This window comes from Solanum pennellii, chromosome 6 (genome assembly GCF_001406875.1).
Source record: "Solanum pennellii chromosome 6, SPENNV200".
Taxonomy (NCBI): domain Eukaryota; kingdom Viridiplantae; phylum Streptophyta; class Magnoliopsida; order Solanales; family Solanaceae; genus Solanum; species Solanum pennellii.
Genome location: NC_028642.1, coordinates 50,412,051 through 50,433,076, shown reverse-complemented (window position 1 = coordinate 50,433,076; position 21,026 = coordinate 50,412,051). Strand labels below are relative to the sequence as shown.

At 32.4% G+C, this 21,026-nt stretch overlaps 3 protein-coding genes across 3 annotated transcripts; all 3 read left to right on the top strand.

Moving 5' to 3' along the window:
- The first annotated feature begins 1,712 nt into the window (after window positions 1–1,712).
- On the top strand, window positions 1,713–4,104 carry LOC107023264 (60S ribosomal protein L7a-2). Its single transcript, XM_015223894.2, has 6 exons — window positions 1,713–1,865; window positions 1,951–2,200; window positions 3,135–3,304; window positions 3,387–3,515; window positions 3,595–3,687; window positions 3,772–4,104. Exons 1-6 carry the CDS (start codon window positions 1,863–1,865, stop codon window positions 3,901–3,903), a joined length of 777 nt encoding a protein of 258 aa, XP_015079380.1. The 5' UTR covers window positions 1,713–1,862; the 3' UTR covers window positions 3,904–4,104.
- A 396-nt stretch (window positions 4,105–4,500) lies between these two features.
- On the top strand, window positions 4,501–7,617 carry LOC107023265 (60S ribosomal protein L7a-2-like). Its single transcript, XM_015223895.2, has 6 exons — window positions 4,501–4,635; window positions 4,727–4,976; window positions 6,608–6,777; window positions 6,868–6,996; window positions 7,069–7,161; window positions 7,252–7,617. The coding sequence occupies exons 1-6, from the start codon at window positions 4,633–4,635 to the stop codon at window positions 7,381–7,383; spliced, it is 777 nt and encodes a 258-aa protein (XP_015079381.1). The 5' UTR covers window positions 4,501–4,632; the 3' UTR covers window positions 7,384–7,617.
- Window positions 7,618–8,288: 671 nt separating this feature from the next.
- On the top strand, window positions 8,289–13,728 carry LOC107021068. Its single transcript, XM_015221650.2, has 6 exons — window positions 8,289–8,689; window positions 9,563–9,633; window positions 11,338–11,443; window positions 12,434–12,566; window positions 13,036–13,173; window positions 13,262–13,728. The coding sequence occupies exons 1-6, from the start codon at window positions 8,610–8,612 to the stop codon at window positions 13,301–13,303; spliced, it is 570 nt and encodes a 189-aa protein (XP_015077136.1). The 5' UTR covers window positions 8,289–8,609; the 3' UTR covers window positions 13,304–13,728.
- Window positions 13,729–21,026: the final 7,298 nt, after the last annotated feature.

Sequence of the window (21,026 nt, the reverse complement as noted above, 5' to 3'; positions counted from 1 at the left end):
TATATATATATATATATATATATAGTTTGATATGTTATATATGCTTAAATATATGAAAAATGACAAATTTCACATATAGCAAACACAAAATCTAAATTTGTATGTTATAGCAAAATTTGTATAATTGCGTTCCATAGCAAACATATATATGTATAAACAGTGCATCCAAGAGACCAAATATCAAATCCTGGGCGGTACTCCACCTTAAGTAGAGCTTCAGGAGCCATACACCTTTTAGTTCTTCTTTGCCCCACGTTATCTTTTCAGTTTTGCTCCAAAGTTATGGAAAGTCCGAAATCAGCTATCTTTGCCACCTCATCATCACCATCAGTAGTAAGAAAAATGTTTTGGGGCTTTATGTCACAATGAATAACCCTTTTTTTGTGAATCAAACTGAGCCCTAAAAGTACATGTCTATTTCGCTATACATATGTACAAAGAAACAATTCTATAATTCATTGGTTCCTCTTCAGATTTGTATAATTTCGCTGGCAGGTCATTTCTATAAATTTTTGTTAGCCTCTCATTTGTATAAATCGTTGCTAGCCTCTCAATTTAATTGTATGTGTTTGTATATCTGTGTAAAATTTGAATTTGTATACAATTAAATCGAATTATATAAAACGAGAAAGAGAGAAATTATATACAATTTGAATTTGCATAAAACGAGAAAGATAAAAAAAAAAAATTGGACATGGAATATACAATTGAATCGAATTGTATAAAACGAGAAAGAGAGAAATTATATACAATTTGAATTTGTATAAAATGAGAAAGAGAGAAAGGCAAAAGAGACTTGGGCAGGAAAATATTTGTATTGTATAACTATAAGTGTATAGGACGGAGATATATGTTTGCCTGTGTATATACAATTTTCTCTCACTTTATACAAATAGAAATACAATTTATACAATTCTATTGTATAAAGCGAGAGAGGTGAGCAACAGGAAGCGAGAGAGGTGAGCGACAGGAAGCGAGAGAGAGAGAGAGAGCGGCGAGCGAGAATATGAAGGAGAGAGGAACTGACAAACAGTTTGCTATGGACCACAAATAAATTAAACGATAGCTACTGTATTTATTTTATATTATTAGTTTGTCATTCTTTACAATTATTCCGAAAAAAATTACTAGACCCATAACAAATCACAGTAAAACAAACAAAGAATCTTAAACTTATACTCCCTCCGTCCGGAATTGTTTGTCATGTTGCTCTTTTCGAAAGTTAATTTGACTAATTTCAAAGTTAAATTAGATCACATTAATTCGATATTTTAAATAAAAAGATTAGATATTCTAAAACTATATGAAAAGTACTATAAATTGCAATTTTTTACATATTAATATGATGAAAAAATATATCTTAAATGTTAGTCAAAGTTTATATAGTTTGACTCTAAAAATAGAAACCATGACAAACAATACTGGACGGAGGGAGTAAAAAATTGAGTTGATTGGGAAATAACCTGGTTTTTATAAGTTTTTTCAATAACAACATTGTCCTTACAAGTTTAAGACCACAAGATTTAAGTTATTAAATACATTTTTAATTTAATAATTATAGAATTTATTAACTAGTCATACTAAGACACTTAAATTTAAGCTATATTATTTTGCAAAGATGGGCTGTTTGTTTAATTAGAGGGAACGAAAATGGCTAACCCATGCTAAATTCCTTCTTTTTTTCTTCTTATTAAAAGGAGTCCAGGCCCAAATTCACAAAAGTTCAGTAAAGGCCCACTTAAGTAGCGTCGCACACATCTTAAACCCTAAAAACTCATTGACATCCGTCTCTGTATATCAGTGTGTTCTTCTGCATTTAGGGTTTGTTCATCAGATCGTGGTAGCAGACTCAACAGGAAAAAATGGTATGCTCTCAGCCATGGTTACATTTTCTCTTCTCTACTCGGTTTTGGAACTCGTATTCACGTATTTTTCCTTTTTTTTCTGTAGGCTCCAAAGAAGGGTGTTGCAGTAGCAGCAAAGAAGAAGCCGGAGAAGTCTAAGGTGGTGAATCCACTATTCGAGAAGCGGCCAAAGCAGTTCGGTATCGGTGGAGCTCTGCCGCCAAAGAAGGATGTAACAAGGAACGTAAGATGGCCCCGGAATGTTACCCTTCAAAGGAAGAAGAGGATTCTCAAGATGCGATTGAAGGTTCCTCCAGCACTTAATCAGTTCACCAAAACTCTTGATAAGAATCTTGGTCAGTATACTACCATTATCCTAATTTCATGTTGCGTTTTTGATTAGTTATTGCTGTATCTTTGTTAAAAACTAGACAATCAGTCCTCTATGTCCGATCCACTGTATTTGCAGCTGCTTCATTTCTATAATGATTTTTTTTTACAATGTAAAAGCTAAATCTGTGGCCTCTCTCTCTATATATATTCATTCCACTCGATTTTGATTTTGTCCAGCTACTTGCTATTATTTTTTAGCTTTTATATCAGTATGTTTTATGTTGCATGTTATCGATCAGGACGTGTATAGGAACTGTTGGCTTAATGAGTGGTATATGTTTGAACTATGCCTCACTGTGTTGTATATGAAACTATAACGTGTTTCCGTATATGTTTGAACTTTGCCTCGCTCTGTTGTATGTAAAACTATAACATGTTTCCTTATATGTTGAACTATGCCTCACTACGAACGAACTTGAAGGCAGTTGAATGATCGGTTGTTTGTGCTTTGCTTGTGTATTCTTGATTCCAATTTTATCACATCTTGTTTGAATATTGTAAACACCTCGTCTTTTGCTCGGTGAGCAATATGTACCAGGCTCACATATCCGAAACTATTGACAGACTGATATTATAGTTCCATTAACCATGTGGCTGGCTAACTGAGATATTATTGCCCTTTTTAGAATCCACTGCTGCAAAATTTAATATGTTCTCGTGAATAAGCTTTCTATTTTTGAGAGTAAAATTGCTTAGTAACTACTAATATGATTTGATTGAACTATCACGCGGCTGCTACCATTTTAATTTTTACCATTATGTTCCCACTTCTTCACTAGACCAAAATTTATAGTATTGTTTATCAGATCACAGCTCATCTTTTGTTTTGTTCTACTCTCATGTTGTATCTTATTTCAGTGAGACTCAAATTGAATTTTATTGTGTTTCAACATGCAGCTACAACCCTTTTCAAGATGCTTCTTAAGTACAGACCTGAGGACAAAGCTGCAAAGAAGGAGCGTCTTGTCAAAAGGGCTCAAGCTGAGGCCGAAGGAAAAACTCCCGAAACAAAGAAACCCATTATTGTGAAGTATGGGCTTAAGCACATCACTTACCTTATTGAGCAGGTTTGTTTTGGTCCTCTTCTACTTTCTCAAGCACATCTCTTTTAGTCTATGTAGTAACTATTTTCCATTGATATATATTCAGAACAAAGCTCAGTTAGTAGTGATTGCTCATGATGTGGACCCAATAGAGTTGGTTGTCTGGCTTCCTGCACTATGCAGAAAGATGGAAATCCCTTACTGCATTGTGAAGGGGAAAGCACGTTTAGGATCGGTAAGTAATACTAGAGTCTGTATTCTAATATTGATGCCTTCCCAACAGATTAGATACTAATATTGATGATTTTGCACAGATCGTGCATAAGAAAACTGCTTCAGCCTTGTGTTTGACAACCGTGAAGAATGAAGACAAAATGGAGTTCAGCAGAGTTTTGGAGGCAATTAAGGTATCTATATTAATGGCTAGTTTGGTTTGCATTTTGCTGTAAAGCTCTTGTAGAATTTCTCTTGATGCTTGTTCACTTTTTCAGGCTAACTTCAACGACAAGTACGAAGAGAACAGGAAGAAGTGGGGTGGCGGTATCATGGGCTCTAAGTCACAGGCCAGAACCAAGGCCAAAGAGAGAGTCCTTGCCAAGGAAGCTGCCCAGAGATTGAACTAAGAGCTTGCTGTGATATATACACTGCAATTTAATTAGAGAGATGCTCTGCCAAGTTTTGTATTTGGTTCACATGCTTTACATTGTTAAAGATATCAAGTACCTTTATGCTTGCCTTGACAATGAATTATTAAAATTTTTGTTTAGTATGTGTTTTTATGCCACCAAAATGGCGTAGTTATTCAAATTACTACACTTCAAGTTCTTTCGTGAATCAGTGCACCTAAATGGATGCTTAAAAGCTCAATGTTCGGAGTCTGAACTGTGTTATGTACAACACCTACAAAACAAAACTTAAAGACACTTTCCCCAGAGTTTGCTGTGACACTAATGAATCGAATATTAAGAAAAATATTTAGGGACAAGGAAAAGAACCTAATAAGCTTTTCGAAAATCAAAGAAAGCAAAAAAGTGATTCCTAATTCACAATATTAGTCATTAGTAAATCTATTTGAAAACCATCTTGAAGGCAAAACATGATTTGGAGGAAATTTAAATCTAAAGGCATAGCTTCAAATTTTAATTATATTTATAATCAGATTTGATTCCACATTGAATATGACCATATTTCAACTAATGTGCAAACTGGCTATTATTTAAATAGATTGCCGGAAATGGCTAGGCCATGCTAATTTTTTTCTTATTGAAAGGAGTCCATGGCCCATATCCATACAAATTCGTTTAGCCTTGTATAATATAAGCTGTTTCTCCGGTCGCCGTCTCAAGCAAAAAATGGTAAGCTCTTAGCCATGGTGACTTCCTTCTTCACAACTCCGTTTTGGAATATGTATTCACGTTTCTGTTTCTTTCTTTGCGGTAAATGTAGGCTCCAAAGAAGGGTGTTGCAGTAGCAGCAAAGAAGAAGCCGGAGAAGGCGAAGGTGGTGAATCCATTGTTCGAGAAGCGGCCAAAGCAGTTCGGTATCGGTGGAGCGCTACCGCCGAAGAAGGATGTAACAAGGAATGTAAGATGGCCTCGGAATGTTACCCTACAAAGGAAGAAGAGGATTCTCAAGATGCGATTGAAGGTTCCTCCAGCTCTAAACCAGTTCACCAAAACCCTTGATAAGAATCTCGGTCAGTATACTACCATCCTAATTTCATGTTGCGATTTTGGTTAATTAGTTGATGTTGACAATTAAACAACCAATCATCTCGCAGCTGCTTATAATGATAATACTTTTTACCTGTATATTCATTTCGCACTATTTTGTCTAGCTAATTAGTATTATTTGGTTTAGCTTTTATGTAAGTATGTTTTATGCTGCATGTTATCAATGTGAACTTTTACGGGAACTGGTGTGAACTTTTACCGGAACTGGTGTCATTTGTAGCAAAGAAATTATTAGGAATGGAGTATTATACTCGATCTATAATGTGTTTCGGTAGATGTTTGAACTATGCCTCGCTTACTTGAACTTTGAAGACAATTGAATGAGTTGTTATTGTGCTTGGCTTGTGGATTCTTATGATTCCAATTATGTCACCTCTTGGTGAAAGTAATAGTAACTAGAAGTAAGGAACCAACAAAATAGAACAAAGCAAGTAGATTTATTGAAAATAGTTTGTGCAAGTATCTTAAACACAACTATACAGATGAAGTTGTCCGTATGGAGAGGACAAGACTCCAGAAAATAGTAGTTTTGATTCTTAATTACATAATACTAATAACTTATCCTGATTACACATATATAGAAAACATAAAAGGATAAGACTGACAGTATAAACTATAAAATAGGAATAATAACTGCTAGACAACTGCTGTAGCAGTTGTTTGTCCAGAATTCAACTCTTTATTCTTTTGTCGATATTTTCTTCTAGAGTACATCTTGAGAGGTGGGTTGGTATCAGAAAGTTTGCTAAGATCTCGCCTTTTGATGGTGAGCAATGTGGATGACACATCCAGGCTCACATCTCTGAAACTGTTGGCTGGCTTATTTTATTAGTACATAAACAACTAAACCAGTGGCAGACTGAGCTATTATTGTCCCTTGTAGAAACTGTGGAGAATATTATTTTTGGGGAGAAGTACAATTAATTTAGAAACTACCAATGTTATATTTTGTTGGAATTCATCATGGAATAATACATTTTGCATATTTTTAGTTCTATACATTTGTGTTGTTTCTTTAAGGGGTGTTAGATTTGATTGCACCAAATCAGATAGTGATATTTGTTCAAGACCATTTTTTTCCAGCATGTTGGACTTTACTGTCTCTGTGCCTATTGAATCATGTTGGATTTTACTGTGTCTCTGTCTATAGAATCATGTTGGACTATAGGGAAATTATTAAGTTGTGGTCAGTGTAATTTTGTTTCTTCATTTCTTATTTCTCATTTTCTTTTGTAAAATGGACTTGTGCTTTTGGAAAGTAAAAAAAAATCTGGGACATTTATTATTTTTTGTTGCATTTGCTTTTCACTGTTAACCTAACACCTGAAATTATCCTGAGAATATATCGATCATTTTGTGGCAACATACTTTTTGGGAAAATGTAGTATTACCTTCTTGTGGTCATTCTTAAAAAAGGCTAAGCTGCTGCCAGGTGCCATGTAACCATTATGTCTTCCTACTTTTCCAGTAGACCAAAATTGATAGTATTATTTATCATCTCTCAACTCATTTTGTTTTGCTTTACTTGCATGAGTTACTTTATCACAGTGATACTGATTTGAATTTTTCCAACGACTTTGCCCTCTAAATGCAGCTACAAACCTTTTCAAGATGCTTCTTAAGTACAGGCCTGAGGACAAAGCTGCAAAGAAGGAGCGTCTTGTCAAAAGGGCTCAATCTGAAGCCGAAGGAAAAACTCCCGAGACAAAGAAACCTATTATTGTGAAGTATGGGCTGAAGCACATCACTTACCTTATTGAGCAGGTTTGTTTCAGTCTTGCAAATTCTCTTCTACTTTCTCAAGCATACTCTTTTGATCTTTCTAGTAACTATTTTCCATTGATGCCCTTTTAGAACAAAGCTCAGTTAGTAGTGATTGCTCATGATGTGGACCCAATAGAGTTGGTTGTCTGGCTTCCTGCACTTTGCAGAAAGATGGAAATTCCATACTGCATTGTGAAGGGGAAAGCACGTTTAGGATCGGTAGGTAATACTATGTCTGTATACTTAATGTTTCCCAACAGATTAGATACTAATATTGATGACTTTGCACAGATCGTGCATAAGAAAACTGCTTCAGCCTTGTGTTTGACAACCGTGAAGAATGAAGACAAAATGGAGTTTAGCAGAGTTTTGGAGGCAATCAAGGTATCTTTATTAGTGACTAGTTTAGTTTGTATTGCATTTTGCTGAAAAGCTCTTCTAAGATTCGTCCTTCATGCATGTATACTTTTTCAGGCTAACTTCAATGACAAGTATGAAGAGAACAGGAAGAAGTGGGGTGGTGGTATCATGGGCCCCAAGTCGCAGGCCAGGACCAAGGCCAAGGAGAGAGTTCTAGCTAAGGAAGCTGCCCAGAGATTGAACTAAGAGCTTTCTGCAATTGGATTAGAGAGCTGCTCTGCCAATATTTGTGTTTGGTTCACATGCTTGACAATGTTCGAGACATTAGTTCGATATGTACCTTGATGTTTGTCATTTGCATATTATTGCTCTGTCGAAGAAGCTTTAAACTTTATGAGAAGTTTTTGTTACATGAGTGTGTTTTTTGTGCCTGCGAATTGCGCAGTTACCACCTATTCCTCATTAATCTAGTGCTTACTCTCGTCTTCGAATTTATGCATTTAAACTCTTCGATGGTGTAGCACTGTGTATGTATGTCTTCGTGTTGATACGTAGGGTTTAAACTCAACCAGGGTGCTTGTTTAGATGAGAGACCAACAACCCACTTTCCTAATTTTTCAAGCTAAATTTTTTTGGTGAAAGACTTGATACTATAATTTTACATTTTTTGTCTTTTGAGTTAAGCCAAAAGAGATGCATAATTAACATTATATGAATCCCATTTTGGCTACTTTGGTGAGATTATTTGACCAGTTATCATATTAGATCTTACAAAATTTGAAAGTAAATTTCATTGTATAAGGTTTGAAGATAGTAGCAGAAGAAAAGCTGTAGAAGTTGCAAACAACGTTTGGCTGTTGGAAGTGTTTATGTATAAACACACTTTAGCAAAATGTTCGAATCTAAATGTGCATCTAATATCTATATAGCTTAATTTTTCAACAAAAAAAATTATACCTTGCATCCCTTTGACTTGCTTAAATATTATGTTATAAATAAATTGAGCCTGCACCTGGATTTAATTTTCTTCCTGTCACTATCCTATTTCCCTTGTCTCATTTTTCATCCACAAATATACAAAGATATTTTTTTCCACTTGTCACCAAACCAAAACACGTACTCATACGACGCCGTTTGCTTCTTTATTTTTCAATTTGTTGATACATCCCTCTCTTCCCTTGTTCTGTGTTGAATCAAGAATCCCAAATCCCCCGCAGCAAGCTATTGATGGCGTGTACACCTATATTTAATTCTCTTTGAAAAACGTAAAAAGATAAGAATATCCACAAAGTTTATTGTTTCAAATTTGTTCACATTTCGACCCCCTTTTTCCCTGTTCTACATGATCCACCACCTACTGGGCTTACCTGTGAATCAATTGTATAACTGTGTTTGTCGATTTGGGTTGGTGTTGAATTACATAATTGAAGGTTGAAAGTGAAGAAAGAGTGAGGAAGAGGAGAGGACACAAGATGGTTAATCAGATTGTATCAAAAATTGGTTCTTGGACTCGTAACAAGATTGTTGATCCTCTTTATCACATCCTCCAAAGGTAGCTAACGATTACCCTTTTCCCCTTTTCTTTCTTCTGGCGTTTTAATACATGCTTCTGATGTATGAGTGAATTGAAAGGGTTATTCAGGGAGAGAAGATTGCATTTTCTTAATTAGAACTAGTTTGGATCAGTAATAGCTTGTTTGGATGGTTGTTATGTATCATTTCATAGTTTATTTTGTTGTGTTGCGTTTTGGAGATTGTATGGATCAGTAATAGATTGTTTCATTTTCGGTTTCGTAATGTCACTCTCCAGCAATTTGAATGAATGGTTAAGTAGAATGTAACTAAATACTCTTTCAATTTGTTCGTTGGGTCGAGACTTGAATTCGAGTTTAAGAAAGTAAATACTCCTAACACTTGTGAATCTTGTAGTTTTAAACTAAAGATATGTAGAATGCACCTATGTCTTTTTAATCTTGTGGTCTTAAATATGTCCCGTGGAGGGTTGGAACTAAAGAGTTGCCGAAAAAGAAAGAGATATTCTTTTTGAAATTGAATAAAAGAAAAGTAAGACAAATAAATTGAAACAAAGGGAGTAGTAATTAAGGTAAAGAAATAGGGTAATGAGCAAGCTCACAGAACCGGTTGTTACATAAAGTTTTACTTTTCGTTGTTACATGAAAACAAATTTAACAATATTACACAATATAATTTAAGTAGCAATGAAACCATGCTTTCAAAGTAATAATAGGATACAATAAAACATGTAACAATCATCCAAACAAGTTGTAAGCTTTACCTTAGGTTTTTTTTTTTGTAATCAAGTGTCTGATTAATATTCAATTACTGGTAAATTTCTAATGACAATATTGCAAATAAGAAGCTTTACTGATTTTTACAATGAATGGTTTTCTCGATTTGCTTTAAGGGGAGCAGAGCCAAAACTGTTGGCATTCTCTGCGGCTCTCGGAATCACCTTTGGGGTATTTCCAATTTGTGGTATGTTCTGTTAAGCTGGAATTAGTTCTTATAATCCCTGTTTATGTAAATTCATCTGTATTTACTTTCATAAGTTTGTGGTGTAATCTCTAACTATGCAGCCAAATTCAGATATTCCTAGGACATAGTTTTATGAAAAAATAGAAGGTTCTCTTGACTGTAATTTAGTTATTTAATCAATGTATTGACTATTGAGAAAAGTGGGGATGTTGAATTGCAGGGAGATGACAACGGTAGAAAAATTATTAATAAGTCAAATCAGTGAAGTTACTTTTAATGAAGTCGAAATGGCTTGAACCTTGCAAAATCAAAATGCTAATGAAATACTATATTATAAGATGGTAATTTGATAGCCTTCTCATAGATAATCTTCCAAACACTTCTGGGAGACTTCATCGTTACTGGTTTCAACATGTTTTACAGACTTTTGGGATTGTAGAAGTGAATCTATTGATTGGGAGAAAAACCGACGTGCTTGTTCATATTACACTTATTGAATTTCTCTGTGGATTTGGAATTGATGGTCCTATGAATTGGTCAGCAATTGATTAATTGCCATTCAATGTCATTTTAAGTGTTCCCATAAACATAGGCTTGATGTTTGAATTATCTTCCTTCAAAGTTAAAGAGGTTTTTTTTTGGGACATGCTGTGGAACTAATATGCAGTCTGGAGCAAAGCCAGCTTTTGTACTTATTGCTTTGGTATCAGTTTGGTTAGCTGAATATCATCATCTAGAATCGTAACTGTAAATTCATGTTTTTACTACTTTTTTTATGGTTATATGATGGAAATATTCTTAGTTGATGAAGTATCTGGGTTTTTTTTTCCCTAAGAAGCTGACACAACTATGTATTGAGAAATAAACAGCTGCTCAATATCTTCCACTTGACTATCCTTAATTCTTTTTAGTGTTGCTGCTACCTGTGAACAACTCTGACTTACAGCAGGGGGTGTGTATAGTTGTTTTCTTCCTGCCCCAAGTTTGTCTCTAATTTTTAAAATCCTTGCAGTTGATCGTCACCTCGTTTTGCTTGCTTCAATCTGAGACAGATCTTCAGTAAATTGTGAAGTTTTGAACCCCATATTCCTGATACATCTCTTCCACCTTCTTCCTCTTTCAGAAAATCTGCAATGTGCCCTCCACCTTTGATACTCATAAAAGTTTGCTGAACCACCCTTCTGGAAATCAATTCTGATTTAGCTCTCAAACCTTGTCCTTTGTTCAATGATCATGTAGCACACCCTGCATGTGCTGCGTTGTTCAATCACCTTAAATTCTCAATGGGATGAAGAAGATCCATCTCTACATTATCAAACTAAGTCCATCTCTGCATTATCAAACTGAATCATGTACTCTAGAAGATTTGATTGCACGTCACATAGCCATAGATATGGTTACGTTGCAGCACAACGACAACCATATGTGGAATTAGTTTGGCGACCATAATGTTGCTGAAATTTTTGGACAGATCTATGTGTGTGATGAGAAACGTGGTAGGTAATAATTAACCAAATACATATAAATTGATGTAAACAGAGTCTGTCACTCTGTGGTCTTTTTCAAACAGAAAAATGATAATCTGCAGTTCAATTTTTTGTTGCTAGCTAGAAACATTTGGGTGAGTTGACTTCTGGCTTGATTGAATCCTATTGAATTTTGTTAAGCAAATACAACTTATGTGCAATCTATTCTTCTCAACAGGTGTCACAGTATTCCTATGTGGTATCGCTATTGCATTGTTGGGATCCTATTGTCATGCTCCTACGATGATGTTGGCTAACTTCATTGCTACTCCTATTGAGTTGAGGTATTAGCTCAGTTATTTGATTGTTTTGCTGTCACTACTAGAGCCCTGATCTTTTCCCCAAAGACTATTCTCATCGTGCCCCGTACCTGGTCCAAGATCTTTTTTGTAGTTAGACATGTGTATTATAAAATTGAGATTCTTGTTATCAGTTCAATATCTATTTCTGCCATAGTTATTAGTATTGCAATTTGCACATGCTTCTTGTCACCAACTTTTATGCTAGGATTTGTAGAACTAGAACAATATCTGTGGGTTGTGAGAAGTGGGAAACAGACAAAGATGTGGCATCATATTCTGCTTTTGATTATTAGCATCAATGCTAATCTATGATCCCACATGATTTTAAGTTTTTTCAATTGCAGAGGCCTTCATTTGGACATAATATATGTGGGTATCTTTTTCTGTTCATCATTAAACTGTCAGAAAGGAGCAATTTCTCTCTTTATTTTTTATTTTTGAGCGATTCGCTCCAGGAATCATTGCATACTTTCGGCTTTAATATTGTACTTGAAATGACAATGAAGGGATTTCAGGTTAACAAAAACTATTGAATAAATAAATACATTTCAAGTCTTAAAAAATCATGAGTTGGTAATTGAGTAGCTATGCTTTGGTGAAAAATGTACAGCCCTATTTAGTGTTGGGGGGTATTGACTGTTGGGCCTGAATTTCCTCCACTGTTACGTTTTAGGAATAACATTAATTAGTTCTTCACAAGGGTTTAAATATGATGCTTTCCAGCTGCGTAGGTTAGTGTGCCCAGCGTAATCTGCCTGTGTTGTTGATGATGTCTGCTTTGAGGTGAGGAAAGATTGTTGTGTTACTTTGTGTTCAACAAAGCAAGTCAGAGGGTAGTCCCCAGTGAGGTTACACTGTGATCTATCACTCTTTAGTTTAAGCTATTTTATGTCAGGCTTTCAACGTCTCGGTAAACTTGTAGTTTCATCTATGCTTAAGTCCTCACTCAGTGCTCTGCCTTCCACTTTGCAGTCTGATGATTCCATTTCTACGCCTAGGTGAGTCTATCACTGGTGGACCTCATTTTCCTTTGACTGCTGATGCACTAAAAAAGGTCTTCTCTGGCGAGGCTTCGAAGGAAGTCTTGTTCAGCATTTTCCGTGCGGTAAGTGAAGAAGTTTTTGCATCCGAGCATCTTTCCTTCCTTTCTTTCTTATATCAATATCATCTTCTTGATAGTTAGATCAATTCATCTATTGATATGGTTTTCTTCATGATTTTGCCGGGCTTCTTTATTCCATTTATACTACATGCTGCATTATAAGTACCAAAAGAAGAAGAAAGGACATTTTTCAGTTATCCATTCTTTGTCGTTCTTTGAAGTACTGTAGAGCATCCATTTCCTTCATCCTGAATACTTATCGAAGAGTCACATGTTATGCATGGATGTGTGAAATATGTATTTTATGACTTGATGGTGCGCAAAATATCATATTTTTACTATGTGTACAGTTTTAACATATCTATCTCTGCATGAAGGATTATTTTTCTGATGCTGTTGTAAGCTCGTCGAGACTTGTTCTTCACATTCTTTGACTGACTTTTTAGCAATGAACTTTGGACAACTTTTTCAGATGTTGGGCTGGCTTGTTGCTGTACCATTCATCATAGCAGGACTTTATCTAGTGTTTCTGCCATGTTTTATGATCTTGGTTCGTAAGTTCAGTACCCGTCCTCCAAGCCCGAAGACTCTTCTCCAACCCCTTACAGAAGTCAGTGTTAAAGCCAGGGATGCATGATTGATAATTGTAGTTTAAATGTGTTAAAAAGTTTCTGCTAATACTTATTGCTTGTGAATAGGAATTGGGGGAGTCTAGCACTAGCAGTTCTGTACTTGTATGAAGTTCATATTTTTCCCAAAGTTCTTCACTTGCTCATGAACTCGCAGCTTCGCGGGGAACTAGGGAAGGCCGGCGACTACATGAGGTGGGGAATTTCAATCACCTCCAGTGTCATCTCTTTATATATATATATATATAGTGAACGGGGTTTAACTGACTCTATTATTTTCGACATAGAGCACATATACCTACGACGTGTGTGTGAAATATAACTTAAGTTAAAGAAGTAGTACTAAATTCTTAACCTAACTTCTGAAGTGTAATGGTTTCCATGGTAAGCTCCTATTAGGTTGAACTCGTAAAATTTAAATCATCGACTTGCATTTGGTTAAACTTAAATCATGAACTCGTGTTTTCTTAGAGGTACATGCTCTCATTGTGTTTGTCATGTAAACAAATCACATTGTTATAAAACATCAATTAGTATATGCGTGAAATTAGAAGTTGTATTTCTCATTCTACTTATTGCCCTCTATTCACATCATTAAGTTAATACCCAAAGGCAGATGGAACATTTATACTTATTGATTTTAGTATTTTCGATACGTAACATAGTTATATTAATGAAACTCATGTTGAAAGTAATCTTAATAGTATTTCCCTACTTGTATATACCAGTTAAGCATATGAGTTTAAGGTTTATGTACTGATAAGTAAAACATAGTTATATAGTAATTAGGTCACCTACATGAATTTATTCGGAGTATTGGGTCAAACTAATTAATGTTATATGAGAATTTAGACAGAGAATTTTCTAATTTTTTTTTGAAATAAAATTTATGTGTTTAAATTTGAATAAAAAGTACTATAAATCATAATAAAGTATTTGATTAAATTATGATTTTTTTCTCAAATCCAAATAGTCAAATTGAAACAAAAGTAGCATGACTTAAATCCCAAAAAAAAGTTCCTATTGCAAGACAATGGAGTGAACCAAACTATAATGAGTCCGGAGCTTAAAGAGTGAAAAATGTTAACAAAAAATACAAAACGATATATGAAATTTCTTTTTAATCAAAACGGTAAAATCGCTCATGAAGTAGCGATTTTGTCCGCTTGAAAAAGTAAAATCGTTGCAATAGCAGTGATTTGTTAAATTTGATCTTTTTTCTAAAAAAAAAAACTAAACAATCCGAACTAAAATTTTCTTTTTTTAATATGTCGCTGCTGAGGCAGCGACTTAAGTTTAATTTTTTTTAAAATTATTTTTTGCTTTTTTTTTTTAAAGTTTATATAATTTTTTTTAAAAAAAAAAATTAAATCGCAGCGGTTTTTAATTAAATTTTTTTCTTTTTTTAAAAATCAAATCGCTAAAAAAGATTTTGATTTAAAATCGCTGTTTATTTTTAAAAATAAATAAAAAAATTTAATTAAAAACCGCTGCAATTTGATTATTTTTTTTTAAAAAAAAATTATTTAAACTAAAAAAAAAACCAAAAAATAATTTTTTAAAAAAAAATTGAACTCAAGTCGCTGCTGAGGCAGCGACATAACAAAAATATAATAAAAAATATATATTTTTTGAAAATTGCCCCTTCGACGCGATTTTGTTTAAATTTTTTTTTTAAAAAAAAAATCGAATTTAACAAATTGCTGTTATAGCAGCGACGAGCGATTTTGCCGTTTTAGTTTTAAAAAAAATTAATATACCGTTTTGGAATTTTTGTTAACATTTTTTACCCTTGCTCCGAACTCAAACACTATAATTCCAACTAATATTAGAGAAAAAATTGCAAAACTTAACCCTAACTTTCACAAGATAAAATAGAAAATCACTACTAAGTGCTAATTAAGATTAATCAAGATGAATAAGTGTTCATCAACACTAATCAAGATGAGAGAAAAAAAAAAATCCCTAGTCTATATTGGTGTAATGTCTTCTCTCCTTAGTGAGAAAAATCTGATAGCTAATAAATCCTTTCACCTTATTTTCAATATCATCATCAAGTTTAACTAATTGAACGACCTCCTCTCTCTTACAATGTACATCTGGCACTATAATTGTAGCCCTTCCTACCACTTTTTCACCCGTAGATGTTCCTGGATCCTTATAGCAATTTTCACGAACCACCGTCAACTTTAATTCCTTATTAACAGGAGACTCTTTAAAACACGTTTCAATTATATCATTCCACATTGGTGCTGTTGTCCCTATTCCCTTTCTGGTCTTGAATTCTCTTCCGCTCTCGTCGTTCACGATCACACGATAAATATTGCTAGTAGAATGTGGGAAAGTATCGTTCATTGGAGAAATACTCCAAGCTTTTTTTATTAAAAGCTTCATTACGTACACTTCTTCCCAATTGTTGTTATTGTAGTTAAAATTGTACATTGACCTCCTTGAACGGTTGAAATTTCTTAGTGAAAAATACATTAAATAAGAGACTTGAGACGAGGTGAATCTTGTTTAGGTCTCGTACAATCTCAACTGATGTTTATGTACTCTAACTTTGGATGTGCGCAAGAAGATATTTAAATTTGTATAAAATTGAACAAATCGTCCTACATGCAATTTATGTCCTGCGTGGTGTCCTACCAAGTAGGATGCGAGTTGAATTCTATACAAGTTTAAATTTTTACTTATGCGCACCCAAAATTAGAGGGCGTATGAATCTAAAATTTATTTATATATTGTGCATAAATAAATAAAAAAGGTTTTAATTTTCGTAGTTTTAGTCCAACTACAAATCAATTAAGGTAAGCTACTAGGCTAGCATTTAAAAAGAAAAGTCAGAAAAAGAAAAAGAAATATATGTGTGGGGAATTAAATAGAGCTAATGATGCAGAAAATACGGTAAAGTCCTAGAAATACCAAAACTAAATATAAGTTCAACATTAAAGTGATATTTATTAAAACAAAAATTATGGGGAAAGTATTATATAATATTAAATATTTTAATTTTTCAATTCACTTGTAATTTGAATAAAAGAAAATAAAACAATTTTCAATATTATTTTTAAGCAACACAATTTGTTCAAATGACCTTGTATAGAGATTTTTTCGTGTTATATTTAAGTGATGCAACAAGGTCTTAAAATTTTATTTTATTTTTTTTTGAAAGAAGAAATTGAGATTTATGGGAATAAGGTTTATTCTGTTCTAAATTAGCATATACCCACCCCACCCTCACCCACCCCATTTATTTATTTTTAATATTTTTTTTGTTTCTTAAATAAAATTTTTTATCAAGGTTTAACATGGCCAGCTGTCTACAGATTTCTTGTATTTTTTTTTTGTACTATATAGTTTATTATTAGTATATACGTTTTATCACCATATTTGTTTATTGAGTTATATTTATTATTATTACTTGAAGAGAATGGACACTTCTACTAAATTGGAAGTCAAACAAATTAAAATTGTTTGTAGTTAATTTCATCAAAACATAAGTTATCGTCTATGAGCTTAAAAGATTACAACAACATATTTATATTTAATGTAATTTCACGTTTAAAAAAGATATAATATACACTGATCTCATTCATGGTAGAGAAATTGTTTCAGAAAGAAATTCAGATTAAAAGAAAAGTATTCAAAAGAAAAAAATAACAAAATACAAAATAAATGAAAAAATAAATATCAATACACATCCAATGAAAAACTTGACGATAAAATATTATTACCGCTAAAAGGACGAAGAGAGGAGGAGGTTAATCCACTCCCTCTCCTCCTAACAAAACGGATAACACTCAATTATCTATTAACTTTATTGTATGAATATATATAAAAAAAAAAGGAGCTTCTTATTTGTTATTTTTATTTCTCTTTGTCTAAACCGAGAATTCTCCTAACAAAACTAAAACACATTATTAAACTAATAGTAAATGTAAATAGATACAAAACTAATTGGCATGTATCGTCTAACTTCGTTCAAAAATGAAACAGGAATTTTTATAGAATCAAATTCGAAAATCATTTCTATTTTGATCATTTCTTAGATTCTGTTGAATTGTATCGAATCTAACACTTCTTCCTATTTCTTTCTCAATGATATCCGACGATCAAGACAATTCCCGTGAAACAGTTTCTGAAAAGAAAAAGATAAATCATAAATTATAATGGATAAATATTAAAATAGATGTTGATCACGTTGTGGATTTTGACTCACCCTTAATTTTTTTGCAATTTGCAATAATAAATTCAACTAATTAAGAAAATCAATTTTAGAATACTAAGTCTTTTTTTTTTTGGTAAAGTTAAATACTACTAAATTGCAATATATATTAAACAAATGTTAAGTCGCCGCATATAACCGTAAAAGCACAATGAAACCTTCCCTATGTCCATTATTTTTTCAAGTTTGAAAAAATGTTGCTAGTAGTTTCCCCTTCATCTTTTAATTAACTTTAAAATCTTGTCATGCTTATCCTTTGAACTTCTAAAATTATTTATATATAAATTTAAAAAGAGAAGATCAATTTAAAAAAAAATAGATTTCCTGGATCTAGGGGCGTAAAATGGTAGATTTGATTTGAAGTTTTTGAGTTTGAGATTTAAGTCTTTTGAATTAATAATTTGTACCTATTTCATGAAGTATTAGATGCAAGAATGCCTTGTTGTGGAGGTATAGAGGTTGGTTATGGATGATTACAAGAGACGTATGTAGAGATAGTTAAGCCAGAGAGGTATTAAGGAGAGGTGATTAAATATGATATATCGCGACTTTAGCTTCTTATCGAGGATTAAATACGAGGTTATGGAGGTTAAGGCACGAATTAGGGTAGAGAGTTAATTAGACAGTTGAGACTTGAGAGTTGTCTCGCTTATACTTTGTCATGCTTTCTTCGGTTTTTTATCTTGGCTTCTTCACTCTCGCCCTGTTTTTTTTTTCCGAACTGTTTTGTAATGTTTTTATTGTAAATATTCAATAAACTATTAATATAACTATGAGAATTGAACAAAAATTACTGAATTCAACAAACTCGTAAATTGTAAACCTCGTCATACATAAACTCTAAGTACGAAACCAACATAACCTCTAATTCTTTTTTTTTTCTAATCACTGTTCAGATAGTCATTTATTTAGACTCATGCATTGTAAAGTTCATTTCTGAAGACGACGTTCCCAACGGGACTTTTTCCATATCAAAAGCTCTAATTCCAACAAAGGCCAACACATGCATGTAGGTATATAGCCTCTAATTCTAACAAAGGCCAATACATGTATATACCTTTACCCCTTTTCATACATAACCTCTAATTATGTGTTTGGTATTTTGGAAGCATATTCTGTTTTTTTTTTGTTAGTTCTTTTTGGGAAACCCTAACCCCAGAAGGCAAAATTGGAGAAGGACAAGGGTCACTAAAGGGAGTTATATACATGTTTGGCCTTTTGTGAAAATAAAATTATAGTTTTATTATATATTTATTGCTCTTAAAAATCTAGTATGATATTTCATAACTAATACTAAAGTTTATCTTGTTTGCAGATATAAGTCAATATTCCAATGCAACGACCAGAGTTAAAGTATAATTGACGTGCTAGCTGTATATGGAACATTTTTGAATTTTATATGTATTTTAACAATAAAATGTTAGAAATTGCAGTCAATTTATGATGATTTTTGTCCAAAATTCTTTCTGATGTGATGAACCTTTTATTAGAAAAATTCTAAATTTATGATAAACGATTGTAATTAACTTTTTAATAGTGACAAAATGAAATCAATAGAAGAAATAGAACTTCATGATCTAAGTATAGAAATCTGTGTAGAAATTTCACGTCTAAGTAAGTATTAGAGAAATCAAGATCAAGGATTGTATTAGTGTACAAGCTTCAAATATAGGAGAGAATTATAGATACCTAAGTTAACTATACTTAGAATCCTACTACAATATCTATTACTACTATAATAATTATAATAATACAATTATAAATAATTTAAATTCTAATTGTACTGTGATTTTAATAGTAATCCTAGTCATAATCGACTTCAACTAGAACAATAAGTAGCAGCCTAGGCTAGTCGATCTATTAATCCAATCCTAGTGTAACTCAAATTCTACAGTAGTGATGTAAACTCGTCAGCCAACTTTTGGACCTGTTCCTTTGACATGTTCCAATCTTCAGCTTTCTTTGTCATCAACACTTGCTGCAGACACGTTAGTCAGCTGTGTTGGACCTGTTCCTTTGACATCTAATCGTCAGCTTCCTTCTTCTTCAACTCTAAGTACAAATATAATATTTTAAATTTGGCTTGTTTTTTATTATTCTTAAATTAAAATAGGTTATCGATATCTATATATTTGAACTAGTCAACTAATTAATATGGAATACTATGATACACATTTTATAATTAACCATATTACGTTTATCTGTTTTTCTACCAATAAAGTCATTCCAATGCAACGTGGAGCACGAAACTCCGAGCAAAAACAAATAATTAAGTCCCTTTCCATCAAAGATATCACAACATATTAATTACAATGAAGATATTTGAGATTCATTTTTTATCTTTATAAAAAGATTATCTACCTATCAATTCTGGATGCATTGGATATTTAGAAACTACAACAAAACTAATCTTTATTGGTAATAAATTTTTAGTTGCTGTTAAATATATTTTTGATGATAATTAACACTTTTTATATATGTCTTTAACGTTTAGCGATAGATCTAATTACACTTAATTAATATCGATAAAGACTTAATTTTTTTTATTAATATACTTATTTATTATCATTAAAAGTTATTTTTATTCTAGTGAATAACAATGAAACTGCGAAAATTCGAAACACTTTTCAATAGAAAATTATACGAAGTAATAAAGTAAAAAGTACTTTTTAGACATATAGTATTCAATTCTTTAAAGTTTTTTAGAAATGACTGGCCAAAGTGCACAGAATGGTTAAGAAAAATAATTCAACAAGGATATAAAAGCAATATAATGGAAAAAGATAATAAGCAATTTTACATCGAAACCTTAGATGAAAAGAAAATTTATGATCAGTCACTAACTCTTATTAGTTCTTGTTCTAAATGAAAGATGATACAAAATTACAAATATACTAATTCAATTAATTTTTATATAAGCTGTGAAATATTAAAGAAAATCATGAATTGTCTTATTAGAAATATTTAATTTTCATAATGTGAACTCCTATCTCGATCATGTGGGAAAATATCCTAATTAAGGTCTAATTCCCACCTAACAAATAATTAACCTTCATATTTGTTAAGATATTTTCCATGCATCAATTAGTTTATTTTGTAGATGTCTTAATTGACGATCAATATTATGTAATTTGTATAATTTTTTTAATATATAAGGGACCATTAACCTACATTCTATTCTCAAGCAAATGTACAATAGAGGGGAAAAAGACAAAGTTATTAAAGGATAAGTATAACAACCACCCTTTTTGGAATAATTAAATAAGTAAAATGTGTACAACATGAGTATGAACTTGATCTTAATTAAATAAATTGTTGCTAATTAATGGTTTTTGGCTAATTGACACATTAATTAATCTTACAGTTTGACCATGGTGAGTGGTAAAACATATCTAGAAGAAAATCTTGCTTAGCTTTATATGACTATTATTATTTAAATAAATAAATTGTTTGAGAACGTAATTAATAGTAATTTGGGCGATCATATTTGATCATACGTACGTTGATTATAATTACATGTTTGAAAAAGATAGTCTTATCAATATCCATTAATTCAGAAAATATTGAAAATTTAATTTCGAAGGTTGAATTAAAAGAAAAATTATATGG

Coding starts and splice junctions, on each gene's coding strand:
- LOC107023264 (XM_015223894.2), top strand. Junction 2,201..3,134: donor AACTCTTGATAAGAATCTTG/GTCAGTATACTA, acceptor TTCAACATGCAG/CTACAACCCTTTTCAAGATG. Junction 3,516..3,594: donor GGAAAGCACGTTTAGGATCG/GTAAGTAATACT, acceptor GATTTTGCACAG/ATCGTGCATAAGAAAACTGC.
- LOC107023265 (XM_015223895.2), top strand. Junction 4,977..6,607: donor AACCCTTGATAAGAATCTCG/GTCAGTATACTA, acceptor CTCTAAATGCAG/CTACAAACCTTTTCAAGATG. Junction 6,778..6,867: donor TCACTTACCTTATTGAGCAG/GTTTGTTTCAGT, acceptor ATGCCCTTTTAG/AACAAAGCTCAGTTAGTAGT.
- LOC107021068 (XM_015221650.2), top strand. CDS start 8,610: ATGGTTAATCAGATTGTATCAAAAATTGGTTCTTGGACTCGTAACAAG. Junction 8,690..9,562: donor CTTTATCACATCCTCCAAAG/GTAGCTAACGAT, acceptor ATTTGCTTTAAG/GGGAGCAGAGCCAAAACTGT. Junction 9,634..11,337: donor TGGGGTATTTCCAATTTGTG/GTATGTTCTGTT, acceptor TCTTCTCAACAG/GTGTCACAGTATTCCTATGT.